Raw genomic sequence first — 27572 nt, forward strand, 5'->3', positions numbered from 1 at the left:
CTGAGCCAGCCGGGTGCCCCTGCGCGGGGGACCCTGAGCGCCGGAGAAATACGGCTAGTTCCTGCTCTACCCCACCACGTAAGCTCTGTGCTGACACTTAAAACACTCATCCTTCGGATGTACAGCAGGCACAGGCTCTTCTGCACGTACGACACCCGTGACAGAGGCAAACTGTACTTCAGACGCCCCTCTGCGCTCACCAGTCCGGATGATCACATCCTAAACCCATGGGCAGTACCCAAGATGACCGCCCCCCTGGATTTGTGGGTGAGCAAGAAGATAAGCATGTGAAAGGAAAGGCGAGAAACGCTGTAGGAATGGTATTAGTGAGAAGAGAGAAGGAAACAGCCTGATTGCCTTTGCTCATGAAAATGTCTTTTCTTGGAAATCCTTCCTTTTTTCTCTCCCTCCTCCTACCCACAGAGTCTTTCTTTTCCTTTAAGTCCTAGCTGGAGTGTACTCTAAAACCTTTGCCAGGGGGCACCTGGGTGGCTCAGTGGTTGAGCATTTGCCTTTGGCTCAAGTGGTGATCTTGAGGTCTAGGAATTGAGTCCCGCATCAGACTCCCTGCAAGAACTCTGCTTCTCCCTCTGCCTGTCTTTGCCTCTCTCTCAGTGTCTCTCATGAATAAATAAAATATTACACACACACACACACACACACACACACACACACACAAACCCTCTGTCAGCCAGGCCTATTCACTGAGCTTTCCTTGGACTCTTCCACTTTACCACTTGTGTGGCTTGTTGGGAATGCACTGCCAATTATCAGCTATCACTGGTCACATTTTCACTAGCCTCTGTGCTGTTCTCTTGAATAGACTGTGAATTCTTTGGGGGCACCAGGCCTTCTTTTATGCATCAGTAGTGCTCAGCAACCAGGATGTTGCTATGAATTTAGGACTTTAATAAATCATTGCTTGACTGAAGGCCATCTTAGGGCAGCCAGTGTTAGTCCATCGGTTCTTGAATTTTAGCAGGCATCAGAATCACCTTGAGGGCTTGTTTTTTTGTTTGTTTTTTTGTTTGTTTCTTTGAGGGCCTGTTAAAACAAATTACTGGGCCTCACCCTCAAGACTTTAGGATTCAGTAAGTCTTGGACAGGATCCAAAAATATGCATTTCTAAAAGCTCCCAGGAATTCTATAGAATCTTTCTTTAGTTCTCTTGGTCACAACTGCAGCAGTAAATTTCAGTTACTAGGCTTTAGCCATCCTTAGGATCCAAAATAGTACTGGACCTGGTCAGAAATTATGGGGAGTGAGGAAAGGGAACTAGAGCTAAAAATGCTGGAAGAATGATAGTAGAAAATCATTGTTTGCAACCCCTAATAAAATCATCGCTCCAGGCAATGATCATCAATGATTGATAAAACTATTAGGTGAAAGGTCGATGAGGCTCTTACATATGATGGATCAGGTTGCCAACTTATGAACATCAAGGGGTCAGCTAAAAGTGAGACCACTGGACATATTTTGCTTCTGATTTGATGCATTTGGGAGTACAAAACATCTCCCAAGAAGCCTTCAGGCCAAAAAAATTGAACTTGAATCTAGTGAAGGATTTAGATCTAACTACCAATCTACAGGAAATATGGGTGATAGAAGAACATGTTAAATGATAACACAAGAATACAATGAACCAAACCCCAGTTGTGGAAAATTCTACAAATAACCAAGTTTCTTCTCTAAATTTCCTGTCCAGGATAGAAGGGGGACCTTTTATAGATTTATAAATACATAAGAGACTATCAGTTAAATATGTGAGCTTTAAAAAAAAGATGCAAAAAATAAATAAATATATATATTATCCTTGTTTGGATCCTGATTCAAACAAGCCTAATGTAAAAAGATGTTTTTTGAGACTATTGGGGAAAACTAAACACAAACTGGGTTTTATATGATAATAAGGATTTTTTTTTAAATTATTCAATATGAAGATATTTTTTTGAAAAATAAACTTTATTTTAGAATACTTTTAAGATTTCATTTATCTATTTTTTTAAGATTTTATTTATTTGGGGATCCCTGGGTGGCGCAGCGGTTTGGCGCCTGCCTTTGGCCCAGGGCGCGATCCTGGAGTCTGGGGATCGAATCCCACATCGGGCTCCCGGGGCATGGAGCCTGCTTCTCCCTCTGCCTGTGTCTCTGCCTCTCTCTCTCTCTCTCTGTAACTATCATAAATAAATAAAAATTAAAAAAAAAAAAAGATTTTATTCATTTATTTGAGAGAGAGAGAGCATGAACCAGGGGGAGAGGCAAGGGAGAGATAGAAGCAGAATCCCTTCTTTGCTGGGAGCCCCATGTGGGTTTAAGAACTCTGTGATCATGACCTGAGTCTAAGGCAGAGGCTTAACCAACTGAACTACCCAGGTACCCCTTTATGTATTTATTTGTTAATGTAATCTCCAACCCCCAATGTGAAGCTCAAATTCATGACCTCAAGATCAAGAGTCACATGCTCCACTGACTAAGCCAGCCAGGAGCCCCTAGAATAGTTTTAAATTTACAGAAAAATTATAAAGAGTTTCCATTTACCCTAACATAGTTTCCTCACTTCTTAAAAAGATTTTATTTTTATCTATTTATTTTGAGAGAGGGTGGGGGGAAAGGAGTGGTAGAAGAAGAAGGAGAAAAGAATACTAAGCAGGCTGCAGTCCCACAGCGGAGCCTGACATAGGGCTTAATCCCATAATCCTGAGATCATGACTTGAGCAAAAATCAGGAGTAAGAGGCTCAACTGACCAAGCCACCTAGGAACCCCGAAGATTTTACTTTTAAGTAATCTTTCTCTACATCCAAAATGGGGCTTGAACCCACAACCCCAAAATCAAGAGTCAACACTCCACTGACTGAATCAGCCAGGCACCCTCCATTTTTTTATTTTATTTTTTATTTTTATGTTTTATTTTATTTTATTTTATTTATTTATTCATGAAAGACACACACAGAGAGGAGAGAGAGAGGCAGAGACACAAGCAGAGGGAGAAGTAGGCTCCATGCAGGGAGCCTGACGTGGGACTCCATCCCGGGTCTCCATGATCGCACCCTGGGCTGAAGGTGGCACTAAACCGCTGAGCCACCCGGGCTGCCCACCCTCCATTTTTTTAAAGTTTATTTCAGTAATCTCTACATCCAAAGTAGGGCTTGAACCCATAACCCTGAGATCAAGAGTCAATACTCTTCTGACTGAGTCAGCCAGACACCCCCATCCCATTTTTTAAAAATATTTTATTTATTTATTTGAGAGAAGGATTGAGGGAGAGCAACAGGGGAGAGTAAGAGGGAGAAGTGGACTCTCCGCTGAGCAGAGAGCCGGATGCAGGACTTGATCCCAGGACCCTGAGATCATGACCTGAGTGGAAGGCAGACACTTAACTGACTGATCCACCCAGGTACCCTTCACCCATTTTTTAAGTAAGATCTATGCCTGATGCTTGAGCTCAGGACCCTGAGATGGAAATCAAGAATCACATGCTCAACCTACTGAGCCAGCCAAGAGTCCCAGTTTCCCCTGTTTTTATTTTTTTTTATTTATTTATTTTTTTTTAATTTTTTTATTTATTTATGATAGTCACACACAGAGAGAGAGAGAGAGAGAGGCAGAGACACAGGCAGAGGGAGAAGCAGGCTCCATGCACCGGGAGCCTGACATGGGATTCGATCCTGGGTCTCCAGGATCGCGCCCTGGGCCAAAGGCAGGCGCCAAACCGCTGCGCCACCCAGGGATCCCTCCCCTGTTTTTAATATCTAACATTAATACAGTACATTTATTAGAATTATTGAACCAGGACACTTGAGTGGCTCACTTGGTTAAGCATCTGACTCTTGATTTTGGATCAAGCTCCACCTCAGGCTCCTAGTTCAAGGGGAATCTGAGATTCTCTCCGATTTCTTCTGCCCCTCCCACTGCTCCTACATGCACTCCCTCTCTCTCAAATAAATAAATAAGTCTTTTTAAAAAAAGAATTAATGAACCAATATTGACACCTCATTACTAACGAAAGTCCATATTTTATTCAGATTTCCTCAACCTTATCCTAATGTTCTCTATTCCATCAAGACTATTTAATTGTCATGTCTCCTTAGGCTTCTTCTGGTGGTGACAGGCTTGCTTTTTTTTTTTTTTTTTTTTTTTTTTTTAAGATTTATTTATTTCATAGAAAAAGAGAGAGAGCATGAGCAGGAGAATGGGCAAAGGGAGAGGGAGAGTGAGAGAGAGAGAAGCTGACTCCCCACTGAATGGAAAGCCTGACACAGGGCTGGATCTTAGTTAGGACCCTGAGATCATGACTGGACCCAAAATCAAGAGTCAGGCACTCACCTGACTGAGCCACTCAGATGCCTCTAATGGTAACAGTTTTGTAGACTTTTTTTTGTTTTTGATGACTTGGACAGTTTAAGGTAGTACTGGTAGGATTGTACAGAACATCCTTCAACTAGGATTTGCCTAATGTTTTTCTCATGATTAAACTGGGATTATGGGTTTTGGGGAGGAAGAACATAGAGCTGAAATGTCATTTTTATCACATTGTATCAGGGGCACCTACTATCAAAATGACTTACCACTGTTGGTGCTAACCTTAATCTCCTAATCACCTGGCAGAAGAAATTCAGATCTTTCCACTGTAAACTTAGTTCCCCTACCTCTGCTTTCCATCCCATCGTCTTTGTAAGGAAGTCCCTATGCATGGCCCACACTTGAATGTGAAGGGATACTACCCCTTCCTTAAGAGTGGAATATCTACATAAATTTTTTTATAATTCTTCTGCATGGGAGATTTGTCTATACTCCCAAGTAATTTATTTATTCAAAATATTTAACCCTTTGATAGACCCCATCATCGTGTATGTGTGCCTGTGTCTGGGTTTGCATTTGTTTGTTTATTTATTCATTCATTCATTCATTCATGAGAGACACAGAGAGAGAGAGAGAGAGAGAGAGAGAGAGAGAGAGAGAGAGAGGCAGAGACACAGGCAGAGGGAGAAGCAGGTTCCATGCAGGGAGCCCGGTTTGGGACTCGATCCCAGGACTCCAGGATCACACCCTGGGCAGAAGGCAGATGCTCAACCACTGAGCCACCCAGGTGTCTCTGGGTTTGCTTTTTTGAATACTTCTTTACTTTTTGGCACTACAAGATCCTCCAAGATCATCTTGTATACTTCCTGCTCCAATATTAGAATCAGCCATTATTCCAAAAATCCTTAGTTCCTTTTATTGGGTAATGGGATTAGAAACCAAGATTTGGGTGCTGGTATGCTCATCACTGCTGGGATGTCTTGGTTTTAGGGCCTTCTCAGCTGGCAAAGGAAATATATCTGCATATACTGTTATATATACATATCTATAAATATTTCTATATGTAACCAACTGAACCTATATATGGATGAGGGTTTTTTTTGTGTGTGAGTCTGCTGCAGTGTAATATTTACAGTTGAAATTAATAATACGGCTAAGATTTGCTTTTAAAAACTCTAGGAAAACAATAAAAAAATTGGGACAATAGAACACAATTAGCTAAGATAATACCAAAGCAGAGTGATGGATACGCTGGAGATTCATTATACCTTTTTCCGGACCCCTGGGAGGCTCAGTGATTGAGCATCTGCCTTCAGCTCAGGGCGTGATCCTGGAGTTCCGGGATCGGGTCCTGAATCGGGCTCCTTGTGTGGAGCCTGCTTCTCCCTCTGCCTGTGTCTCTGCCTCTCTCTCTCTCTCTGTGTCTCTCATGAATAAATAAATAAGATCATTATGCTTTTCTCTCTACTTGTGTATATGTTTAAAATATCCCACAGTAGGAGATCCCTGGGTGGCTTAGCTGTTTAGCGCCTGCCTTCGGCCCGGGCGTGATCCTGGAGTCCCACTTCGGGTTCCCTGAATGGAGCCTCCTTCTCCCTCTGCCTGTGTCTCTGCCTCTCTCTCCCTCTCTCTGTGTATCTCATTAATAAATATATAAGATCTTTTAAAAAATCTCATAATAAAATTTTTTTTTAGGGGCAATTGGATGCCTCAGTTAAGTACCTGCCTTTGGCTCAGATCACGATCCCGGGGTCCTGGGATTCGCCCCACATTGGGCTCCTTGCTCAGCAGGGAGGCTGCTTCTCCCTCTGCTCCTTCCCCTGCTTGTGCTCTCTCTCTGTCAGACTAATAAATAGAATCTTAAAAGAATAAAATAAACGTTTTTTAGGGGCACTTGGGTGGCTAAATTGATTAAGCATCCAATTCTTTTTTTTTTTTAAGATTTTATTTACTTATTCATGATACACACACACACAGACACACACACACACACCACAGAGAGGCAGAGACACAGGCAGAGGGAGAAGCAGGCTCCATGCAGGGAGCATGATGTGGGACTTGATCGGGGTCTCCAGGATCACGCTCTGGGCTGGAGGCAGATGCACAACCACTGAGCCACCTGGGCGTCCCAGCATCCAACTCTTTTTTTTTTTTTTTCCCCAGCATCCAACTCTTGATCTCAGCCCAGGTCTTGATATGAGGGTCATGAGTTCAAGCTCTGCATTGGACTCCACACCCAGCATAGAGCCCACTTAAAAAAAAAAAAAAAAAAGTAAAAAAAAAAAAAATAGAACCAGAAAAGTATCACTTGCCAGGATGTATTTAGAGGATCAAAAAGAGAAACAGACAGCTAGATATAGGGCATTCAAACAAATATCCTCACACTCACACAGGTATTTCCTTTGTTCAGCTAATGAGGGCCCTCACTCACACATGGACCTCTTCCTTTCAGAGCCATCCATCCCTAGGTAAAATTTTGAAGGAGACAAATTTTTTCTTCCACATGCTTGGACCCATCTGTCATTTCAGAAACCCCAAATTTATTACTGTCTTCCTGCCTCCTAAGTTGCTTTTGGGGGAGAAGTCTGACTATTTGAAAGTCCCTCTGTGACTATACGTCACAGTCCTAGGTATTTGCATTTCTGCTTCATCTTCGCACGGGCAAGGTGTGGCACTGTTTCTGACTCAGGAATTTCAGGCAAGGGATGTTTGGCAGGCGCAGCAGCCATCCCCAGTGCCCCTGGCATCACACCTGCAGGCAGTTTTCCTCCAAGGCCCAAAGGAGTGGACTCCCTGGCTTCTCTAAGGTGATGGGGAGTGCAGTCTGTGGCCCGCCCATTCTGTGAGTGGCATTTCCCAACTCACTTCTTTTTTTTTTTTTAATTTTTTAATTTATGTATGATAGTCACACAGAGAGAGAGAGAGAGGCAGAGACACAGGCAGAGGGAGAAGCAGGCTCCATGCACCGGGAGCCCGACGTGGGATTCGATCCCGGGTCTCCAGGATCGCGCCCTGGGCCAAAGGCAGGCGCCAAACCGATGCACCACCCAGCGATCCCCCAACTCACTTCTTTAACCAATAGCTCAGAAAGAATGGATCCCTGATCACAGGGCAGCAAGGCTCACCTTGCTCAAGATCAACTCAACAGAGTTGATCATATGGCTCACCTTGTTCCTTCTCAGTCCATACAGCCTCTTCCCTGAGTGGGGAGGACAGGAGGAGAGGGTCCTAACTCTGAAGAAGCTGAAACAGCTGCTTCCTGAGACTAATGGAATTTGCCATCAAGGGATTCTGCTACTATGGGCAGATGGGTTGTATGCTTGTTTTTTTTTTTTTTTTTTTTTAAAGACTTTATTTATTTATGCATGAGAGACACACAGAGAGAGACAGAGGCAGAGACACAGGTAGAGGGAGAAGCAGGCTCCATCCCGGGTCTCCAGGATCCCGCCCTGGGCCAAAGGCAGGGGCCAAACCCTGCGCCACCCAGGGATCCCCCTGTATGCTTGTTTTAAAGAGAGAGAAGGTCTGGGATGCCTCGGTGTGTTTGCCTCTGGGTCAGGGTATGACCCAAGGGTTCCGGGATCAAGTCTCACATTGGGCTCCCTCCATGGAGCCTGCCTCTCCTTCTGCCTGTGTCTCTGCCTCTCTCTGTGTCTCTCATGAATAAATAAGTAAAATCTTAAAAAAAAAAAAAAAAAGAGGGGATGGAGGGGCAGAGACAGAGACTCTCAAGCAGGCTCCAGGCCCAGCCCAGCACAAGCCCACCTAGGGGCTTGATCTCAAGACCCTGAGATCGTGACTCAAGCCTAAAATTAAGAGTCCAACAGGGATCTTGGGATCCTGGGATGTATTCCCCATGGCTCCCCGCAGGGAGCCTGCTTCTCCCTCTGCTTGTGTCTCTGCCTCTCTGTGTGTCTCTCATGAATAATAATAATTTAAAAAAGAGTCCAACGCTTAACCACCTGTGTCACCCAGGCATCCCTGGGCAGATGGTTTTTATTTGCAGGTTTGTCTGTATTTTCTCTCTTACCCTGGCCTCCTTGGCAGTCCTGGATAGAATAGGCACATAATTCACCCAAGTAGGGAGATGCCAAGGCCCAACCTATCTCCATCCATAAAAAGGGGTTGCTGCTGGCCCTTCCTCTCCCCTCTGGTCTCTTCTTACTCCCCTGGGGTAGATCATAGCTGGTTCTGGTTCTGTTCTGAGGACAGGAACTCCTGGGACAGCTGCTTCTGCATTATGTCAAATACATTTCCTGTTGATTTGATTAGTTTCCTTCGAAGCACTGTGTTTATAAAAGGAAGGGAGGCTTTGCAGGCATGTATTTGCACAGCTAGCCAACCTCCTTCAGTCACACACACACACACACACACACACACACAGGCACTTTCTCCCCATCCACCCACAAAGTGTCAGTCACATTTAGAGTTTGCACAAATGCACACCCTCCCTCATACATCACAATGCACACCCTCTCACCCACCTACATGCTTCTTCCACAAAATCACACCTGTTCACATACCCTTAAAGCACGTTCCTATACCATGCTGAGAGAGAGAGCACGCCCGTGAGAGAGAGAGGTAAGAATGGGTTGCTAGGGCTAAGGAAGGAAAGCACTCAATGTGGGCGCTAGAAAGTCAACAGACCAGGACCCCGTAGTCCCTCCCCTCCCTGCAAATAGAAATACTAAGAATTGAGAAGGGTTCAAAAGCAGGGATATAGGGCAGCCTGGGTGGCTCAGCGGTTTAGTGCCGCCTTCAGCCCAGGGTGTGATCCTGGAGACCCAGGATCGAGTCCCACATCAGGCTCCCTGCATGGAGCCTGCTTCTCCGTCTGCTGTGTCTCTGCCTCTCTCCCTCTCTCCCTCTCTCTCTCTCTCTGTGTCTCTCATGAGTAAATAAATAAAATCTTAAAAGAAAAAAAAAGCAGGAATATAGAAAGCAGAGACTCCAGGAAAGTGTGCTGCCCCAGGGCAAAAGTGATGTGCCTGAGGCCTGCCCCGAAATAGGAAGTTCGTCTAGGCTCAGAGTGCAGAATGCAGTGGAATCCATGACATGTCCAAGAAGCCCATCTTGACTGGTGGCAAAGGTGGTCCTTGGGCTGGGCTTCCCTGTCAGAGTTCAGGAAATGAGGGAAGAAGAAGAAGTGGAAGTTTGGGTTTGGGCTTTGGGTTCAACATCCTCTAGGAGAGGTCTTTCCAATGTCGACTAGAGTCATAGGAGGCTTTCTTTCACTGGAAACTTGAAGTCCCCTGGAGAGAGGAGAGGTGTGGGAGAGGGCCTCCAGGAGTGCAGAGCTGCAGCAGCCATGCTGCCGCAGTAGCGCTGCCCTGGCGAACCTGGCTTCAGCCCCAGATTGTTGTCTGCCTGCCCCGATCCGACTCAGCCCAAACTCAGAAGCTGTGGCTTCCGGAACAGAGCAAATCTTTTCCTTTAAAAAAGGGTCCTATAGCCCACCCACAGTACCCAAGAAAACTGGCAGAGCGCCCAGCTAAGCAGAGACCTCAGGTCCCTGCCTTCCAAGTCTGTCCTTTTGGAGTCTCTCCCTGTGTTGCCACCTGAGGGCGCCCGGAGCTGGGTCTGAGGGTGCCACCAGCACTGCTGTTGTTGTTATCATTAGTATAATTAATAAGCAAGCACTGATGGGGCCAAGTGGAGGAAGAGGCAGGCCCCTGCTGCTCGGGAGAATCCCTGGAAAGATCCAGTGAGGCTTCAGGAAACAGGGGGCTGAGTAGCCTGTTCCTCTTCCCTATGCAGGACTTCTAGGAAGGGCCCTCTGGAGTGGGCTCCAGGGGACAGGTAGCAGCAGAGGCCCAGGGAGAAAGCTTGGTAGGCTGCGTTTGGAACCAGCTCTGCATCTGCCTGACAGGATGTCTTTGGGCACAGCCACCCTCATGATTACTGGTTGTGGGGCAGGCCAAGCTCTGAGGCAATTATTCATTAATTTAACAGGCATCTGTCTGTTTATTTATGGAATGCCTACTGTGTGCAAGGTGGTCCACTAATAATAGCTAAATGTTTTATTGGATACTGTGAGGACACAGCCAACTTTCACACCATGTCCTAGGGGATAGGGGCAGGGAGGGTAGAAGCAGAGGAAGCAGCTAGTAAGAATGACAGCCCCAAAAGACATGGGCAATGGGGCTTTGGCCTATCAGTGGGGATGTCAGATATAAAACCTGAGGACTAGCAAAAAGATCTTGGAACCCACCCCCCCACCCCCCGCCAAGATCCTGGAGATCTTGGGTGGGAAATGGAGCAGGAATATGGGAAATTTCGGGGAAAGGCTCAAGAAAGAGGCAGGAAGGGGTGTTAGTAGGTCCTGTGTGGGGAGCCTTGAGTCACGATTTCGGGGGCCCTGATTGGTGGGGAATTTAGGGGATTGAGATGCTTTCTGTCCTGAGACGGGGGACGGGATTGTGGCATCACACGCTGGACGAAAGTTGGGGTGCGGTAGAGGCTCCAGCGAGGTTGGACGGCAGGACCCGGAGTGCTGGGTTTGAAAGGATGCTGGAGTGTGTTTAGGGGATGGAGGGGCGTGGCTGGGTGCGCCCCGGGCCCCGGCCCCCGGCCGATCCTCGGGCCCGGAGGAAGCCCGCCGGGGGTGCCGCGGCGCCGGGGGGAGGGGAGGGGGGAGGCCCGCGGGCGGGGGCCGGCGGGGCCCGCGGCGGGGTAGGCGCTCGGAGCGCGCGGCCCGAGGCTCCGCGGGGGGGCGGTACGAGCTCAGGCTTGCGGGCGGGCGGGCTGGGGAGGAGGCGGCGGCTCCGAGAACATGAATCAGCGGCGGCGGCGACGGCGGCGACGGCTGTGGAAGGAGCGCGGTGGCCCAGCGGCGGCCCCGGGGACCGCGCGCTGTTGACGGCCGCCGCCGCGACTCGCAGCGGGCGCGGGTCTCGGAGGCGCGGGCCCCAGCACCGCCCCCGGCCGGCCCCCGCCCCTCCCGCGGCCCTCCTCCTCCGGCCCTCCTCCTCCTCCTCCGGCCCTCCCCCTCCCCCTCCCCCTCCCCCTCCTCCCTCCTCCCTCTCGCTCGCGGGCCGGGCCCGGCATGGTGCGGCGTCGCCGCCGATGGCGCTGAGGCGGAGCATGGGGCGGCCGGGGCTCCCGCCGCTGCCGCCGCCGCCGCCGCCGCCGCCGCCGCTGCTGCTGCTGGCGGGTCTGGCCGCTGTGCTGCTCGCGGAGCCCGCGGCCGCAGGTAGGGGTTGGTCGGGAGGCGGCGGAACCCGGGGGCTGCGGAGGGGCGCGGCCGGGTGGGCGCCCAGGGACCGCAGCGGAGCGAGCCCCGGGCCCGGGCGGCCCGGAGACTTGGGTGGGGGGACCCACGCTGCAAGGCCGAGGCTGGGGGCGGGGGCCGGGGGGCGGGGGCGCCGCGCCGTGTCCGCTGCGGGTCCCCCGGCAGGGGCCCCACCCCCAACTTTCTCGCGTCCGGGGCTCTTCTGGCGGGGTGGAAGGCAAAGGAGTGGGGCCGTGGGCTGAGTGGTCAGAGGGGGCTGTTCCGAACTGGATTTTCCCGCCTCGACGTATCTAGTTGTTTGCTCTCCCCTCGCAGTCCTGGGGACCCCATTCAGCCCGCCCTACACATGAAAGTCCCGCTCGGAAACCACAGGGGCTGGACTGAGCCCCAAGAGGCATACCTACACCATTTAGGTACAAGGGCTGTGAGGGTGCCCAGGCACAGAAAACATCTGGACAGACTCTAGTTCCTGTACCCACTCAGAGCTTCCTGAAACGGAGGACGTTGGAGAGGATGGGTTGGAGCGAGGTTGCTGGTCTTTGTGGGGGTCAGCCTTGTGTTCCCACATGGCCCCTGAGGCATTTGCCCATTGTAGGAGTGCTCCTCGCAGCACCCTGCATCTCAAGTTCACACTACAACCCTCTGGGACTGTTGGGTGTGTATGGGGTGTGAGGTTATCCCTCTGTGCCCTGTGACACAGGCTAAAAGCAGCAGCCACAGAGCTGGCACCTTGTTTTGAGACTGTACTCCCTGCCATATGAGATTCTTAGGGAAGGAAAAGAGTGACAAGTATTTACAAGCTGAAAAGTGTGTATCTCAGGATCAGAGAGAGCCCAGGAATTCGCCTAGAGTCACACAGCAAAGGGCAGGGAGAAGCAGGACTGGATTCAACTATTTGGATAGTTCACCTGCCCCTCTGCTTAAAAACATGCCAGGAGACTAGGAGGTGTGTGTGTGTGTGTGTGTGTGTGTGTGTGTGTGTGTGTCCATGCAGAGGATAGTGTTCTGCAAGGTGGCTCCTGCTGGTGTGACAGTAGCTCAGGGGTCTTGGGCTTCTGTTCAGGGCCCCTCTGCTCTCTTCTACCTCCTACCTCCCTAGCACCCGCCCCTGCACACATTCAGGTATTAATAGAGCGGGTGGCTGCCAGGAAGGCTGCCATGTGTTTGATCTGACGTGGTTCTGCAGCCATATGTTCTCCACTTCAGGGGAGCACCCCCTCCTTCTCTTCCTCAGCCTTGTTTAATTTGCCAGGGTGGGGTGCAAGGGGGTGCCAGCAGCAGCTTGAAGTCTGGCCGGACACCTAGAGAGGCAGGGAGCTGGCCGCCTGTTGCACTCCATGGGTGCAGCAGTCATTCTCAAGGCAGTACCTGCCCCAGGTGGATGAGAGGGCCCCATCTTTTTAGCTTGGCCTGCCTTCCTTTTGATGGTTGGGCTTGAACTTCACATCACCCAGTCGGGAGGCATGGGGAAGAGGGCACTTTCATAGAGCTGGGGGAAGCTTGGCAGTGGCAGAAATGGTGCCTGGATAGCTTGTCTTTTTTCGTCCCCCAGCCAAGGCCCCGGCCACCTTCTCTCCCTCCCACGTCCAACCTCTGCTTTCTTGACCATTAGTTGAGAATAAGCTCTGCGAACCAGACACTAGGTTCTGGAAGAGGAGGGGAGATATTTCCAGAGGCAGGGTCCCTGTCAAGCAGGCTGACACCTTCTCCTTCCCACCTCTCAGGCCTGAAGCTCATGGGAGCCCCAGTGAAGCTGACTGTGTCTCAGGGGCAGCCGGTGAAGCTCAACTGCAGTGTGGAGGGAATGGAGGAGCCTGAGATACAGTGGGTGAAGGACGGGGCTGTGGTCCAGAGTGTGGATCAGGTGTACATCCCAGTCAGTGAGCAGCACTGGATTGGCTTCCTCAGGTGCAGGGCCAGGGGGGAGGGTGTGGCATGCCAGCCTGGGGACACGTTGTGCTTTCTCCTTGGGGCTTGGGAGTTGGGGGCAATGCCGATGCCCAGAAGTCTGGGGTTTTTTATTTGGCAACCTATGGAAACTTCCAGAAGCGGGGGTAGGCTGAACCCACTGAGTCGGCCCAGCACAGCGCGCCCCCTGCCAACTCTGGGAGGCGAGCCTGGTATCCTGTTTCTACAGCCTGAAGTCAGTGGAGCGCTCTGATGCAGGCCGGTACTGGTGCCAGGTGGAGGATGGGGGTGAAACGGAGACCTCCCAACCAGTATGGCTCACAGTAGAAGGTGAGGAAGCAGAGATACAGGTGGGCATGTTGGCCTGGAGCAGGTGCTGTCTGCTAGTGACCACACCTCTGCAGAAGAAAAAGCTCAGTGGAAGCTGGGCTGCCCCATTGCCCTCTGGGCCCTGATTGCACCAGGCTCCAGGCCTACCCCAGACATCAGGAGACCTTACTCATTGGAGTCTGGGTATTTCACAGCCAAGGGGACAATAAGAACCCAGAACCCATGGTGCAGTCCATTCCAGTTGTTTGATCAGCAAACCTCAAGCACCCATCTGGGGCTGGACCCAGTCCTGCCAAGTGGCCAGGCCAGGAGGGGGAGGGATGGGGGAGGGGAGGAAGGCTCCGCAGCTGCGGGAGCTCAGAGCTGTTCAACCCAGGAAAACAAAGTGACTAAGAAAGTAACAAAGGGGCCTGAACGGGGATCTGGGGCTTGCCAGCAGAACTCTGCTAAAGCTTCCGCCCACTCCCCCTCCCTTTGTGACCCTCCCCCCAGCTCCCTACCCTCCCTCCTCCCCTGCTCTGAGAAGGGCTGTCTCGGAAGAGAGAATCTACTATGCCCAAGGGGACAGCATAAAGGATATTCCTAAGGTGCCCAAAGAAGAGAAGCTTCCCCCTCAAGCTAGATGCCTGTTCTGCAGTTGACTCAATCATAAGGGCTTTAGGACCTCTGCACGGAGGGCTGCAAATGGTAGCAAACTTGTGGTTTGGGTAGTTGGAAACAGAGGTGGCAAGGCTCATTCCCCACCTCCCTTTCTTCCCAGGTGTGCCATTTTTCACTGTGGAGCCAAAAGATCTGGCAGTGCCACCCAATGCCCCTTTCCAACTGTCTTGTGAGGCCGTGGGTCCCCCTGAACCTGTTACCATTGTGTGGTGGAGAGGAGGCACAAAGGTTGGGGGACCCGCTCCCTCTCCTTCTGTTTTAAATGTAACAGGTGAGGAGCCTCAGGAGGGGGCTTTGAGTAGGGGTGGTGAGGCTGGCAGAGTGCAAATCTATGCACATTGCCCAAGGATGCTATTGGTGGTGGCCAGAGCACACCCCTGTGCCTGGCTAGGTGAGCTGCACCATTACTAAGCTCATTAGTCAGGTGTACCAGGCTGTCCAGGTGGACTGATTCGTAGTGATCCTGCTGGGTGTGCTTGAGGCCTCCAGAGCCTCCTTCCATCCTTCACAGTAGTCCAGGCCTCGTGCACAGCTGGCCCTGGGAGATGAGTCGTGTGAAACCAGGGGCACCCATTTCCCCCACCCCTCCCAAGGGAAGGAGCCAGGAACCAGCCCACGCAGAGCTAGGAGGAGTGTCTGGCAGACTTGCCTAGAAGACAAGAGTGTAGGGCTGCAGAGTGGGGAATGGCAGGGAGAAAGAAAGCGGGGAGGGCGGTGGTGTGCAGCACAAAGAAACAAGAGCCTCCTCTCCTAATGGGCCTTTCCAGAAATTTCTAGACATTTTCTCAAATGACTATATTTATCCATACCTCCGCACAGTTAGACCCAAAGCAGCAACGCCTGCACACCCACCTGGACTCCAAGATCCTTAGGCACATACTGAGGCTTGTGAGGCTCACTTATCTGTGAAATAAAGCTAATGTTCCTGGTCGAGGTTTGACCTGACCAAAAAAGTTGGGAGACTGAAGCTTGTCTCACGTACTGGAAGGGGGGAGGGATAGGTTCTGACATGCCAAGTTCCCCAACAATATAAATCTTGAAAAGAGATGGGCTGCCGGGCCTGTTCAGGAAGTGCTGGGTTGGAGCTGATTAGAGGGAAGGTTCGGTTCAGTTCTCTCCAGATGTGCGTGGTTGAGACCCTCCGGCAGCCAGCCTGATAATAAGCACTCACTGACCTCCTACTCCACACACCACACTGTGCTAGGCACCACAGGGGAACGAGGGAAACAAAAAAAATAGAAGCCGTCAGTCCAGCCCCCAAGGAATTAGTGTAATTGGGGAGACAAGACACATGCTTAAGGAGCTGAGAACTATTGCAAGGCAGAGAATCTGCAAATACAACAATGATGCAGCGTAGAGCAGAGAAGGGCTCGGGAATGTACAATAGAGGAGTGAACAGCGGAGGGAGGCAGCTTTGTGCTATCTGTGGGAGGTGGAATTGAGGCAGGGGGAGTAGTACAGCATTTCTCAAGTGCTCACTGTGTGCCATGCACTCTATGTGTGTTATATCATTCACTTCTCCCAATGCTCCCAGTCTGGGAGATGAGAGGGCAGAGCGCCAGCACTGGGGTTTATAGCCAGGCTCATTAGATTCCAAAGTCTCTGTTCATTCCAACATACCCACTGTCTAGCCCCTTCCTCTGGCTGGAGAGACTTCTAGGATCTTCAAAGCCAGAGCCCACATAAACCCCCTTCCCGGGGTCCCAGACTGAATGGGAGTTGCTGCTTGGGGGGCGCTGACTGAGGTTTTCTGGCGTCAGGGGTGACCCAGAGCACCGAGTTCTCCTGTGAAGCTCACAACCTTAAAGGCCTGGCCTCTTCTCGCCCAGCCACTGTTCGCCTTCAAGGTAGGAAGACTGGCAGGGGGGAGGGAGGGTGAGTGAGGCAGGGGGGCTTTCAGCCCACTGTCCAGCAGTGGGTGAAGTTAAAATCATTGTGTGCTCCAGCTTCCCGCAGCCCTGCTGGGACCCAAGAGATAAAGGGTTAATTGGCAGAGCTCCATCCCTAGTGAGAGCACCTGAGACCCTGCCATGGCTGAGATGAGAATAGAAACCTGACGTCACAGCAGATTTCCCATCACGAAGCAGAGTCCTTAGGAGGGAGGGGGAGAGAGGGAGGGAGTAGAGAGAGAGAGAGTGCGCGAGAGGGAGAGGGAGCCAGCAGGAGATGGTCAAGGCTCATGCCCAACCTTGCTTCTGCCAGTCCCTGAGGAGGGAATGGAGCTGGGGAATACAGCCTGGCAGGATGATAGTGGAGATCAAAGGGCTGGTGTGCACACGGGGAGGGAGAGAGCCAGTGTGTGGAGGAATGGGTTGTGGCTGGAGAGACTGCCTCTCATTTGTATCTCCCAAGGCCAAGGTTCTGTCCCACTATTTTATCCATGCCTCAGTCAGACAGAGCCCCTGATTCAGAGAGAGGCGACCTCTCTCTGCAACCCACACTCCCTGGTATGGGCAACCATCCCCTACTGGTTTCTTGGCTCATATATTACTGTGGTCCTGGGAGAGCTGAGTGGCCATTGTCAGGATGGGGGGAAGCCTGAACCCTAGGGAGGGACTCAAGGCTTGACTCCCATGCGTTCTGCGTCCTCCTGTCCTCCCAGGGCACTGACTCTTACTCCCTGTCCACAGCACTGCCTGCAGCCCCCTTCAACATTACAGTGACAAAGCTCTCCAGCAGCAACGCTAGTGTGGCCTGGATGCCAGGTGCTGATGGCCGGGCCCTGCTCCAATCCTGTACTGTCCAGGTAGGGAGAGGAAGGACAGGCTATCCTGGCTGTGTTTGTTCTGCAGCTGCCTCAGTGGCACTTTGTTCACAGTGGTATCACATTTACCTGTGCTTGTCCATGGGGCTTGGTCACCAGCTCTCTTCACGTGTTGCTCCCTTATCGGGAACAGCCCAGCCCGCAGCCTCTCATCATAGGGTGCTCTGGCAACCAAGTGACTTGGCAAATTGGTTCAACCCGTACATTCTTCAGGCTGGAAAGCAGATCACTAGAGCAGATTTGGGATGCCTGGAAGAGTTTTTCTCATGTCGGCAAAACCCCAAACCTTTGATTTAGCTGATTCCTTATACCCTTGCGCCGCCCCCCCCCCCCCACGCATGCATGCCAAAGAGAACAAGGGGGTTGGAAGGGGTTCTAAGTCCCAGGAGGGGAAAACCTGGGTAAGGTAATATCAAAAACAAAAGGCAATGCAGCCTTATTTATTTTCATCTGTTTACTCAAAGGTATTAATGAGCACCTTTGAAACTGCTCTGGGCAGTTCCCCCAGGCAGCAGAGGCCCCTTCTCTGGGCTGTACCATTTAGAGAGCCCCACTCTGGCCTTCCTTTGGCTGTACCCCTTGCCCCTGGGCAAGGAATCCGTAGAGACCAGGGGATATGCCTATGTCCCTCTAGAACCTGAGGACAAGTCCCACCCCTTGAGAAACTGAGACTTTGCACTGGTGTGTAGTTACAGTAAATGGTAACTATTCTACCAAGCACAAAAAGGTATGAGTTTTCTGGAGTAGTTGGGAAAATCTCTGAAGGAAGAAGTGGTATTTACACTGAGTCTTAAAAGATGAGCTGGACTTTGCTAGGAAGAACTGGTGATTCCAAGCAAGGGAACAGCATTTGCAATGGCATGGAGGTGTGGAAGCTGGTGTGTTATTGGAGTGGAGGCTGGTGGGAGGGAGTGAGTTGCAAGTTCTTGCTGATAGGCTTAGAGGAAGCATTAAGTCAAGATCCACCTCCCCCCTTCTTGGCCCCCTGCTCCTGCCCATGCCTATCCTATCATCCATCTCCCTCCTCTCCATCATTACTTTACTGCCCTTCTGTAGGTGACACAAGCGCCAGGAGGCTGGGAGGTCCTGGCTGTTGTGGTCCCCGTGCCACCTTTTACCTGCCTGCTCCGGGACCTGGCACCTGCCACCAACTACAGCCTCAGGGTGCGCTGTGCCAACGCCTTGGGGCCTTCTCCGTATGCTGACTGGGTACCCTTTCGGACAAAGGGTCTAGGTAAGGGGCTTACAGAGCAGAGTGGCTGGGCAGGGCCTGAGTAGGGAAGAGGCCATGTTGGCTCCAGTTCTGAATGAAGTTGCTTGAGAGAGAGGCTATTGGAAAGGGAGGTTCCTGCCTCATTCAGCAAACAGAGTTTCTGCTGCATACCTATGAACTAGATGAATCCAGCCACTTCCGAGGCAGCTTTAGTTCTAGAGGGTGGAGTAGGTATGCAAATTAGAAAAGATTAGATAATTGGGTGTTGAAAGTGCCCCCAGGGTGGTCCAGGCATACCCCCATAAAGAGATTGAGGTCTGAATGAAGGAATGGGCCACATTGGGTGGAGGGGAGATCACTGCAGAAGAGGGCACAGCAAGTGCAAAGATCCTGTGGCAGGAATTTGGAGTTCTCTTAGCAATTGCAAAAATGCTGGTGGGGCTAATGAGGGGGAAGTGGTGAAGGATGCTGCTGAGGCAGTAACCAAGAGCAGCCCTAGCAGGGTGCTATGGGTCCTACCATTGCTCACCCTCCTCCAGAGGACTATAGGTGAGAGCAGTCAGAACTCACTGGCAAGCTCTAACCCACACCTGTAGCTCTCTGAGCTGTGTAGGTTTTGGGAGCTGGTTTCAAAGGCTAGCATGGGATAGTGAGAGTGGGAAGGGCAGGGCTCTTAGTGGTCTTCTGTCTTCGGGTACAGCCCCAGCCATCGCTCCCCAGAACCTCCATGCCATCCGCACAGACTCAGGCCTCATCCTGGAGTGGGAAGAAGTGATCCCCGAGGGACCTTTGGAAGGCCCCCTGGGACCCTACAAACTGTCCTGGGTTCAAGACAACGGAACCCAGGTAAGGGGCACCCAGATAAGGGGCGATAAGTCTGTCCCCTCTAGGTGTACTAGAGTCAGCTCTCCTGACTCTAAGACTTTTTTTTTTTTTTTTTCTAAGATCTTTAGAGCTTCAAAAAGGCTGTCCTTGGTGGGCTGGGCCTCCCACCACCCCAGGGAGTCCACTTTTCCCATCTTCCCCTGCAGGCTTCCCTCCTTATTGGGCTGTGTCTCCTGTTTGGATTGCATCTGATGGCCACTTTGTTTGTAAAGCAGGAAGCACATTCCTGCACAAACTGGAGGAGGGCGCAAACTGGGGGAGGGAGGGCACCGATAAGGCTGTCTTATTCCCAGCCTAGTTTCCTCCCATCCCCCCCTCCACCCGCTGCACTGAGCCCTGTTTGTGTTCCGGGGAGGCCTCTGCAGGCTGGAACAGGAATGTGATGACTCCCAGCAGGTTGTGATCTTGAGGTTCCTGAACCCACAGTGTCCCTTGCCTCCTAGTTAGACCTTTTGCTGCATTCAGGTCCTACTTGGAGGCCTTTTCCTCAGTCTCAAATGTGGGATGGGGGCTTTTCCTGGTGCAGGGTGAGCTGACGGTGGATGGGACCAGGGCCAACTTGACAGGCTGGGATCCTCAGAAGGACCTGACTGTGCGTGTGTGCATCTCCAATGCAGTTGGCTGTGGGCCCTGGAGTCAGCCACTGGTGGTCTCTTCTCATGACCATGCAGGTGAGGCCTGTAGGGGAAGGGAACAGGGGATCAAGGCTTTCAAGGACAATCTAGATTGATGGAAGGAGCTTGGCAGCACCTTTGCTCCTAATAGACCCAAAGACTCAGCAGTTGAAGCCAGGGTTGGTATTTGAACTATATGGCATTCTCCACCCCCTGCCCCAGAACCAGCATTGAAATCCCTGGTCAAGTTGTAGGTTCCAACAGCCAGGGACTGTTTCTGACAGGGTAGGAACTCTTGGAACTTCCTTTGGAGCTTCTTTCCACTCGGGACCTTTATTGACTTGAAGAATCTCTTGACCAGGCCAGATGGCTGCCATTGGAAAGTTCTAAAGGGACTCCTTGATGTCAGCCTAGCTCATGCCACTGCCCCTGTCTCCCACAGGCCAGCAGGGCCCTCCCCACAGCCGCACATCCTGGGTGCCTGTAGTCCTGGGTGTCCTGACAGCCCTGGTGACAGCCGCTGCCTTGGCCCTCATCCTGCTTCGAAAGAGGCGGAAGGAGACACGGTTTGGGTAAGGGGGTAAGGACATGGAGGGAGAGGCAAGTGGTGACTGAACATGTTGGAGCTGACTCCAAGTCCTGGGTTTCCCCTTAGGCAAGCCTTTGACAGTGTCATGGCCCGGGGGGAGCCAGCCGTTCACTTCCGGGCAGCCCGGTCCTTCAATCGGGAGAGGCCTGAGCGCATCGAGGCCACATGTGAGTGTGAGGAATTGTAGGAAAAATGGACTGTCTTCATACCCCTGTCTGTATTCTTTTTTGCTAGCTCATTAATTTGACCAGTGTGTCCAAACATTGATGAGTCCTGAGCACACAGTAGTAGAAAAGGCACAGACCTATCATTGTGGAGGTTGCCATCCTAGCTGTGGGAGAGCCAAACTAAGCTCATGTCTGCCCTGAGGGTGGAGCCTGGGGTGCGAGTCAGTAGACAGAGAGGCCCCTCTTCTTTCTTAACACTCTTCTCACCACAGTGGACAGCTTGGGCATCAGCGATGAACTCAAGGACAAATTGGAGGATGTGCTCATCCCCGAGCAGCAGTTCACCCTGGGCCGGATGTTGGGCAAAGGTGTGTGGGGCTGCATGGGGATTGGCAGGAGTGGAGTTTGTCTTTGATTGCTCCTGTCACTTTGGGGGTGTGGGTTTGGGGAAGCTCCTATAGACAGGAAATGCTTGTAGACTCCTGGATGTGGGATGTTTGAGGGGAATGATGGCTGGGGAGGAGGAAGGCTGGGGAGCACTCCCAGTGTATTTCCTTTGGCTGCAGATAAGGGAGCCTCCTGCAGTGGCCCCAGAGTGTAGTGATTTAGGTCCCTGTGGAGGGTCATCTTGGAGAAAAGGGGGTGGGGGCGGTAGGGTAAAGGGCCTCACCATCATTTTAATCGGTTCCTAGGAGAGTTTGGTTCAGTGCGGGAGGCCCAGCTGAAGCAGGAGGATGGCTCCTTTGTAAAAGTGGCCGTCAAGATGCTGAAAGGTGAGTGGAAAATAGTAGACATGGGGTGAGGAGTGGAAGGGGTGACTGATGTGGAAGCAGGCTCTCCTGGGCCCTTGGACTTTCCAAGAAGAATTAGCACCAACTAGGATGCCACATGTGCCATGTGAATAAGTCAAAAGCATAAGCCCACACACGTTTGCACCCTAGCCTTTGCTTCCAGCCATCAGCGGTGATTGGGGCTCACTCCGGGTGATTAAAGCTTTGGTTTCTGGAGACGCTGGTCTTTCCAAACCAAAGGGAAGACCATTAGCAAGTGGAGGAATTGTTGGATAGTCCCACTCCATGGGGGTTTCTTCTGTGGCCAGAGTGTTTCCTGACAGTCCAGGAAGGACAAGGCCTTGGAGTCTTGGGTTAGAATTGGGAGCACATCTCCCTTATTCCCTCCCTCCCTCCTTTTCTTCCAGCTGACATCATTGCTTCAAGCGACATTGAAGAGTTTCTCAGGGAAGCAGCTTGCATGAAGGAATTTGACCACCCACATGTGGCCAAGCTTGTTGGTGAGCCCCTTCCTAGAGGAGGGAGATAGACAATAGGGCTGAAATTGTGCTCCCCCAAGGTGGGAGGGCAGCCTGTAGGAGAGAAGTTTGGACTTAACTGGAGAGTAAGCAGAGAGCCACAGAGCAAGGAGGGTCCTGGCTGAAATCTGGTCTGACTCCAGGTAAGGTGCATAGTGTGCAGGCTCTGTACCAAGAGTCTATACTTGAAGACTGCTCGTGTGAGCAGAGGAGGGGACAAGTAGATGCTACAGAGATCTGGGGGCAGCCAAATCTTAAGTATCACCAGCCCATTGTGGACTTCCAGGAAAAGAGGTAGCAGAGCCAGGGCTAGAGTTAGGACCTAGCCGGTTGGGGACTGGTGCAGACACCCAAGCAGTCTCTTGACTGTTATGTGCCTTGCTCCTGACTCTCCCTTGTTCCCAGGGGTGAGCCTCCGTAGCAGGGCCAAAGGCCGCCTCCCCATCCCCATGGTCATCTTGCCCTTCATGAAGCATGGAGACCTGCATGCCTTCCTTCTTGCCTCCCGGATTGGAGAGAACCCCTTTGTGAGTGCCTGGGGTGTAATGGCCAGGAGTTGGAAAGGGACAGAGACCCTGGGAGAGAGGTTGGCTTGGTGGGCAGGGATCATTAAGCTGGTTAAGAAGAGGCAGGCTGGGTTTGACCCTTTTTTATGTCAGAAGGCTTCCTTCACTCTCCCAAAGCTGGGAATTTTAGTGTGGGCAAGGGCCCATTCTGGAAGAAGAGACCTTTGGATCCCCACACTAGGAGTGTCTTGACACTCTCTCAGATCTGCCAAAGCCTCTTAACCTTGGGAAGCCCCTTTGTCCCCCTCCTTTCAGTAATTCCAAGCACAGTCTTCAGGCTTTCTGGCCAGGGAACCCCATCCATCCGGCTTTGGCTGGGTGGGCAGATCCAGCCTGAGCTTGCCCTGTCTGCCCCCCAGGACCTGCCCCTGCAGACCCTGGTCCGGTTCATGGTGGACATTGCCTGTGGCATGGAGTACCTGAGCTCCCGGAACTTTATCCACCGAGACCTGGCTGCTCGGAATTGCATGTATGAATTCTGGAGGACTTGGGTGGGACGGAGCAGGTGGTGACTAGCTAATGGTCAGCTCTCATCAGGGATAGCATGTGCTATGCGTGGGGACAGCTGGGGAGCAAAGACGCCTTGGTTTTCGTAAGGCTGCCAGCATGGGGGAAGGCTGACTCCATCCCTCACCACCCCTCACAGGCTGGCAGAAGACATGACAGTGTGTGTAGCTGACTTTGGGCTCTCCCGGAAGATCTATAGTGGGGACTACTACCGCCAGGGCTGTGCCTCCAAGTTGCCTGTCAAGTGGCTAGCCCTGGAGAGCCTGGCTGACAACCTGTATACCGTGCACAGTGACGTGGTGAGCAGGGTGGCACAGGGAGGCTTGGTGGGAATGCAAGCAGCGTGGCCTAATGCATGGGTGGCCCTTTAGGATCCTCAGGGATCTTGCCAGGTCTCTTCTTTGGTTTTTGGCTGCCCCCTCATGAGACCTCTGAGCCCTAAGATGTGCCTGGTGCTTGTGTTAGGGTTCTGCCCAGCTCAGGAAAACCTAATGACGTCTCCCCTTCCACCTTGCCTCTGTCCCAGTGGGCCTTCGGGGTGACCATGTGGGAGATCATGACTCGTGGGCAGACGCCATATGCTGGCATTGAGAACGCTGAGATTTACAACTACCTCATCGGCGGGAACCGCCTGAAACAGCCTCCAGAGTGTATAGAAGACGTGTGAGTGCCCCGGGAAGGGGATCCCGGGAGGAGAGAGGAATCTGGGGCTTCGGGTGCTGGCTGTGGGTCCAGTGGGAGTTCAGAACCTCAACTGGACCTTGTGTTTCTTGGTGGAAATGTCCTTGTGTTTAGAGGGAAGGCCAGCCTCCACCCCAAACTGCCTCTCCATCTTGCCACCTCCCTGTTTGCTTTCTCTACCACTTTCTCATCCAGTATTTTTTGTTCCACCTTTTCTTAAACTCCATTTTCTCCAGCTTCCAGGGAGAACCGGGAACCCTGAGGGCAGAAGGTATAGGTTGAGCAATGGTGCCTCCTCCCCACCCCTGCTCCTTCTCAGTCCCCAGCTAGTCTAAGAAAACCTCCTAGGCCTAGATCCTCCCTCCTCCTCAGAGAGGGCTGCACCCGGGCAAAAAAAAACAAAAACAAAAACTGCTGCTCCATCGCATTCCTCCCTAGACAGGGAGGGGGCGTCGCTGCAGGTAGATGGTGGCCTCCTCTTGAGGGAGTAGGAAGATCTAACATCCCGGGGAGGGGGAACTGCTTTCTTTCCTTTCTGCATGCCTGGAGCCTTTGGGATTGGGGTAGGGTGGATATCCCCCCCTGCACAGGGGAGTGTCAGTGAACCCCTCGTGACTGGAAGACTGGAAGACTGTGTTACTAGCATTAGCTGGGTACTTTACAGGCTTTCTTTCACGTAATCCCTCTCAAACCCTGTAAGGAAAAGACTATCATTATCGCCATTTTGTAGATGAGGAACTGAGATTAAAGAGGTTAAGTAACATGGCCAAGGTCACACAACTATTAAGTAGATGAGTTGGGATGTGAACCTAGAGCCCTCTGATTTTATAAGATGCGCCTCTGGATGCCGCCGCCAAATGTAATTTGTCTCTTCTAGTGTGGTCTCCCACCCTGTGCAAGCCAGAGTTTCCCTGGGGCCCTGGAGGACCTCTTCACTAGTACCAGGGGAAAGGAGTCCACGGTGATCCAGGGAAGGAGGGAAGGAATCTACTCCCTACTTCTTGCTGTGGGGTTGAACCACCAGAGGTCCAAGAACGTGGACAGACAGAGGAAGGCCCGGCCTGTGTGGTGGGGTCCTCTTTCTCTAGGGCAGTGGGTTTGAAGGGCCCTGAACCTGGACTGTGGGTGAGAGGGAAATCTGAGTGCCAGAGCCAGGCCCTACCCCTCCTACTCATGCAGCACAGCTCAGGGCATGGCAGGGGCAGGAGCTCAGGCCACCCTATCACTGTAGCCTGCCTGGGCATCTGGAGCTGCAGAGGTTCTGCTGGGCAGTGGGACCAGGCCCCGGCTTAGTTTCCTCCCAGGCCAGAGCTAGTGTTGTCAATAGGGCGGGCACTGGCCTCCTACCAGGCCGCCTGGTGGACGGGCGCCAGTTGGCTCCTAGCACAGCCTTGACAATGTATCCCAGCCTGGCCACATATCCATGGCCTCGGACTTCGATGTCTGGCACCATTCCTCCCATCACTAGGGGCGCCTGTCAGAAGGGGCTAGTGTGTGGGAGAGTGTTTGGGTCTTCTGTTGTGGGCACATTAGAGTCAGGTATTTGCTCTGATTGTATCTGGTCTCAACCCCTTTACATTAGTTTTTTTTTTTTTTATTTCCTTAAGCCTGAGAAGCCTGAGGCATTCCTAGGGAACAGGGATAAGACCTCAGGGAATCTGTAAGGCTCCTGAAAGTGTATGTAAAAGGTGTTCCTTCCTGCGGGGAGAGGGCTGGAAGCTTTTCTAGATTCAAAGGTGTCTATGAACAATGAAGATTTAAGTCAGCCTGAGTGGGTGAGGATTTAGGACAAAGGGCGGCTGTTCAAATGCTTCCCATTTAAATAACACTGACTCCTGCTGTGTTCCTCAAGACAAAAACACTCCTAGTACCCAACATAGCCCAGGAAGGACTCTGGAGAGCCAGCTCCACCATCACTTTCTACCTTGGTGACCTTAGTCAAGGTTCTTAACCTCTCTGGGCCTCAGTTTCCACATCGATAACATAGGCATCATTTCTTTCATAGGGTTGCTGTGAGAAATAAATATACGTAAAACACTTAGAAGAGTGCCTGATACGTAGTAAGTCCTATATATGGGTGTGTTAAAGAAAAGTGTTCAAAATCCTGCTTCTTTCTTTTTCTTTTTTAGATTTTTTGATTTATTAATGAGAGACAGAGAGAGAGAGGGGCAGAGACACAGGCAGAGGGAGAAGTAGGCTTCCCGCAAGGAGCCCAATGTGGGACCGATCCCAGATCCTGGGATCACATCCTGAGCTGAAGGCAGACACTCAACCGCTGAACCACCCAGGCGTCCCAGAATCCTGGTTCTTTCAAAATCCTCAGCTTCCCCTTCACTGAGACCTCCCCTCACCTTTCTCTCTGCCCAGGTATGAGCTCATGTACCAGTGCTGGAGTGCCGACCCCAAGCAGCGCCCGAGTTTTACATGCCTACGGATGGAGCTGGAGAGCATCCTGGGCCACCTGTCTGTGCTGTCCACCAGCCAGGACCCCTTGTACATCAACCTGGAGAGAGCTGAGGAGCCTGCCGAGGGAGGCCACCTGGAGCTGCCTGGCGGGGACCAGGCCAGCAGCGGGGCTGGGGATGGCAATGGTGGGGGGGCAGTGGGGGCCACCCCCAGTGACTATCGGTACATCCTCAGCCCTGGGGGGCTAGCCGAGCGGCCCAGGCAGGAGGAGCAGCAGCCAGAAAGCCCTGTCGGTGAGGCCCAGAGGCTGCTGCTGCTGCAGCAAGGGCTACTGCCCCACAGTAGCTGTTAGCCCACGGACAGAGGGCGTCTGGGGCCATGCTGCTGGCTGACAAAGCCCTGTCTGACCCCAGCCCAGGCAGCACGGTGTGGAGGCTCCTGTGGTAGTCCTCCCAAGCTGCACTGGAAGCCTGGACTGACCAAATGGCCCAATCCCAGTTCTTCCTGTGGCCACTCTGGCCTGCCTGGCATCAGTTCAGGCTTGGGCTGGGTGGAGGTGGGCCAGGCCTGGTTGTTTAAACCCAGGCAGCTGGCTGGAGGGGGTGGTTATGTTTCCATGGTTACCATGGGTGTGGAGAGGAGTTGGGGGAGGGTAGAACCAGCCCTGTGGGCCCCTACTCTCTGGCTGAGCTGCCCCTGCTGCTTTAGTGCATGCATTGAGGTGTCTCTGACTCTCGGGGGGCCTAACCCTGCCCATGCTTGGGGTTTAAGTGCCCAGGTTTGCTCCTCCTCACAAAGAGATGCCCTTGTATTATTCCCCTTTTGGTGAGGGTTGGTAAGGGGTTGATACAGTCAGGTCCCAAGTGCTGTGGTATAAGGCAGTGGGGCACTGTCTGGTCTGAATGGTTGTCCGCTTCCTGAAGGCCCACCGCACCTAGGCCAGGAGTCAAGTGCAGCTGACCAGGTCACAGCAAGGCATGCTGAATTTCTGCAGGCTACCATTTGCCCAGCCTCTAAAGGCAGTGCACCCAGCCTGGCAAGAGGAAGGGGTACTGTAGGCCCTGCCCAGGAACACGTGAGGCCAGAGAGGAGTCCAGGAGCCCCTCTTTACGCCCTCCCACAGTCTGTCTGAGCATGCTACCAAATCCCAAAATATCCTAACACTAACAAAGGCAGCTGTGTCTGAGCTCAATCTTTCCACGCAGCTTAGTCCCAATTTTCCCTCTCACTGGAGACCCTCTTCTGTCCCAAGTCTCCAGAGACAGAGAGAAAATAGGCCTGATGGCTGGCGTGGATGAGGGGGAGTTCCTGGAGTCTGGACCCCAGCCCTGGCTAGGGAAGCCCCCCGGGATTGCATGGGGCAGGCCCCTGCTGTTAGGGATATTTCCAAGCTGTTAGAAGCTGTTTAAAAACAGAAATAAAATTGAGAACTAAAGACCAAA

The 27572-nt window shown here is 52.1% G+C and overlaps 1 protein-coding gene across 3 annotated transcripts; it reads left to right on the plus strand.

Moving 5' to 3' along the window:
* Positions 1-34: 34 nt before the first annotated feature.
* TYRO3 (TYRO3 protein tyrosine kinase) lies at positions 35-27572 on the plus strand. 3 transcript variants are annotated; one of them, XM_025473121.3, is made up of 19 exons: positions 35-267; positions 13256-13439; positions 13669-13769; positions 14530-14700; positions 16190-16276; positions 17060-17175; positions 18250-18427; positions 19107-19252; positions 19818-19962; positions 20348-20477; positions 20561-20661; positions 20934-21029; positions 21354-21434; positions 21860-21952; positions 22376-22497; positions 22896-23005; positions 23183-23342; positions 23570-23706; positions 26092-27572. In XM_025473121.3, the coding sequence occupies exons 1-19, from the start codon at positions 228-230 to the stop codon at positions 26480-26482; spliced, it is 2589 nt and encodes an 862-aa protein (XP_025328906.1). In that variant the 5' UTR covers positions 35-227; the 3' UTR covers positions 26483-27572. The 3 variants fall into 3 exon arrangements, with proteins under 3 accessions (XP_025328906.1, XP_035564634.1, XP_048960366.1); XM_035708741.1 differs by lacking the exon at positions 35-267 and adding an exon at positions 11351-11492; XM_049104409.1 differs by lacking the exons at positions 35-267; positions 14530-14700 and adding an exon at positions 11351-11492.

This window comes from Canis lupus, chromosome 30 (genome assembly GCF_003254725.2).
Source record: "Canis lupus dingo isolate Sandy chromosome 30, ASM325472v2, whole genome shotgun sequence".
Lineage (NCBI taxonomy): Eukaryota > Metazoa > Chordata > Mammalia > Carnivora > Canidae > Canis > Canis lupus.

Coding starts and splice junctions, on each gene's coding strand:
- TYRO3 (XM_035708741.1), top strand. CDS start 11,366: ATGGCGCTGAGGCGGAGCATGGGGCGGCCGGGGCTCCCGCCGCTGCCG. Junction 14,701..16,189: donor TTCTGTTTTAAATGTAACAG/GTGAGGAGCCTC, acceptor TTCTGGCGTCAG/GGGTGACCCAGAGCACCGAG. Junction 23,006..23,182: donor CTGGCTGCTCGGAATTGCAT/GTATGAATTCTG, acceptor CACCCCTCACAG/GCTGGCAGAAGACATGACAG.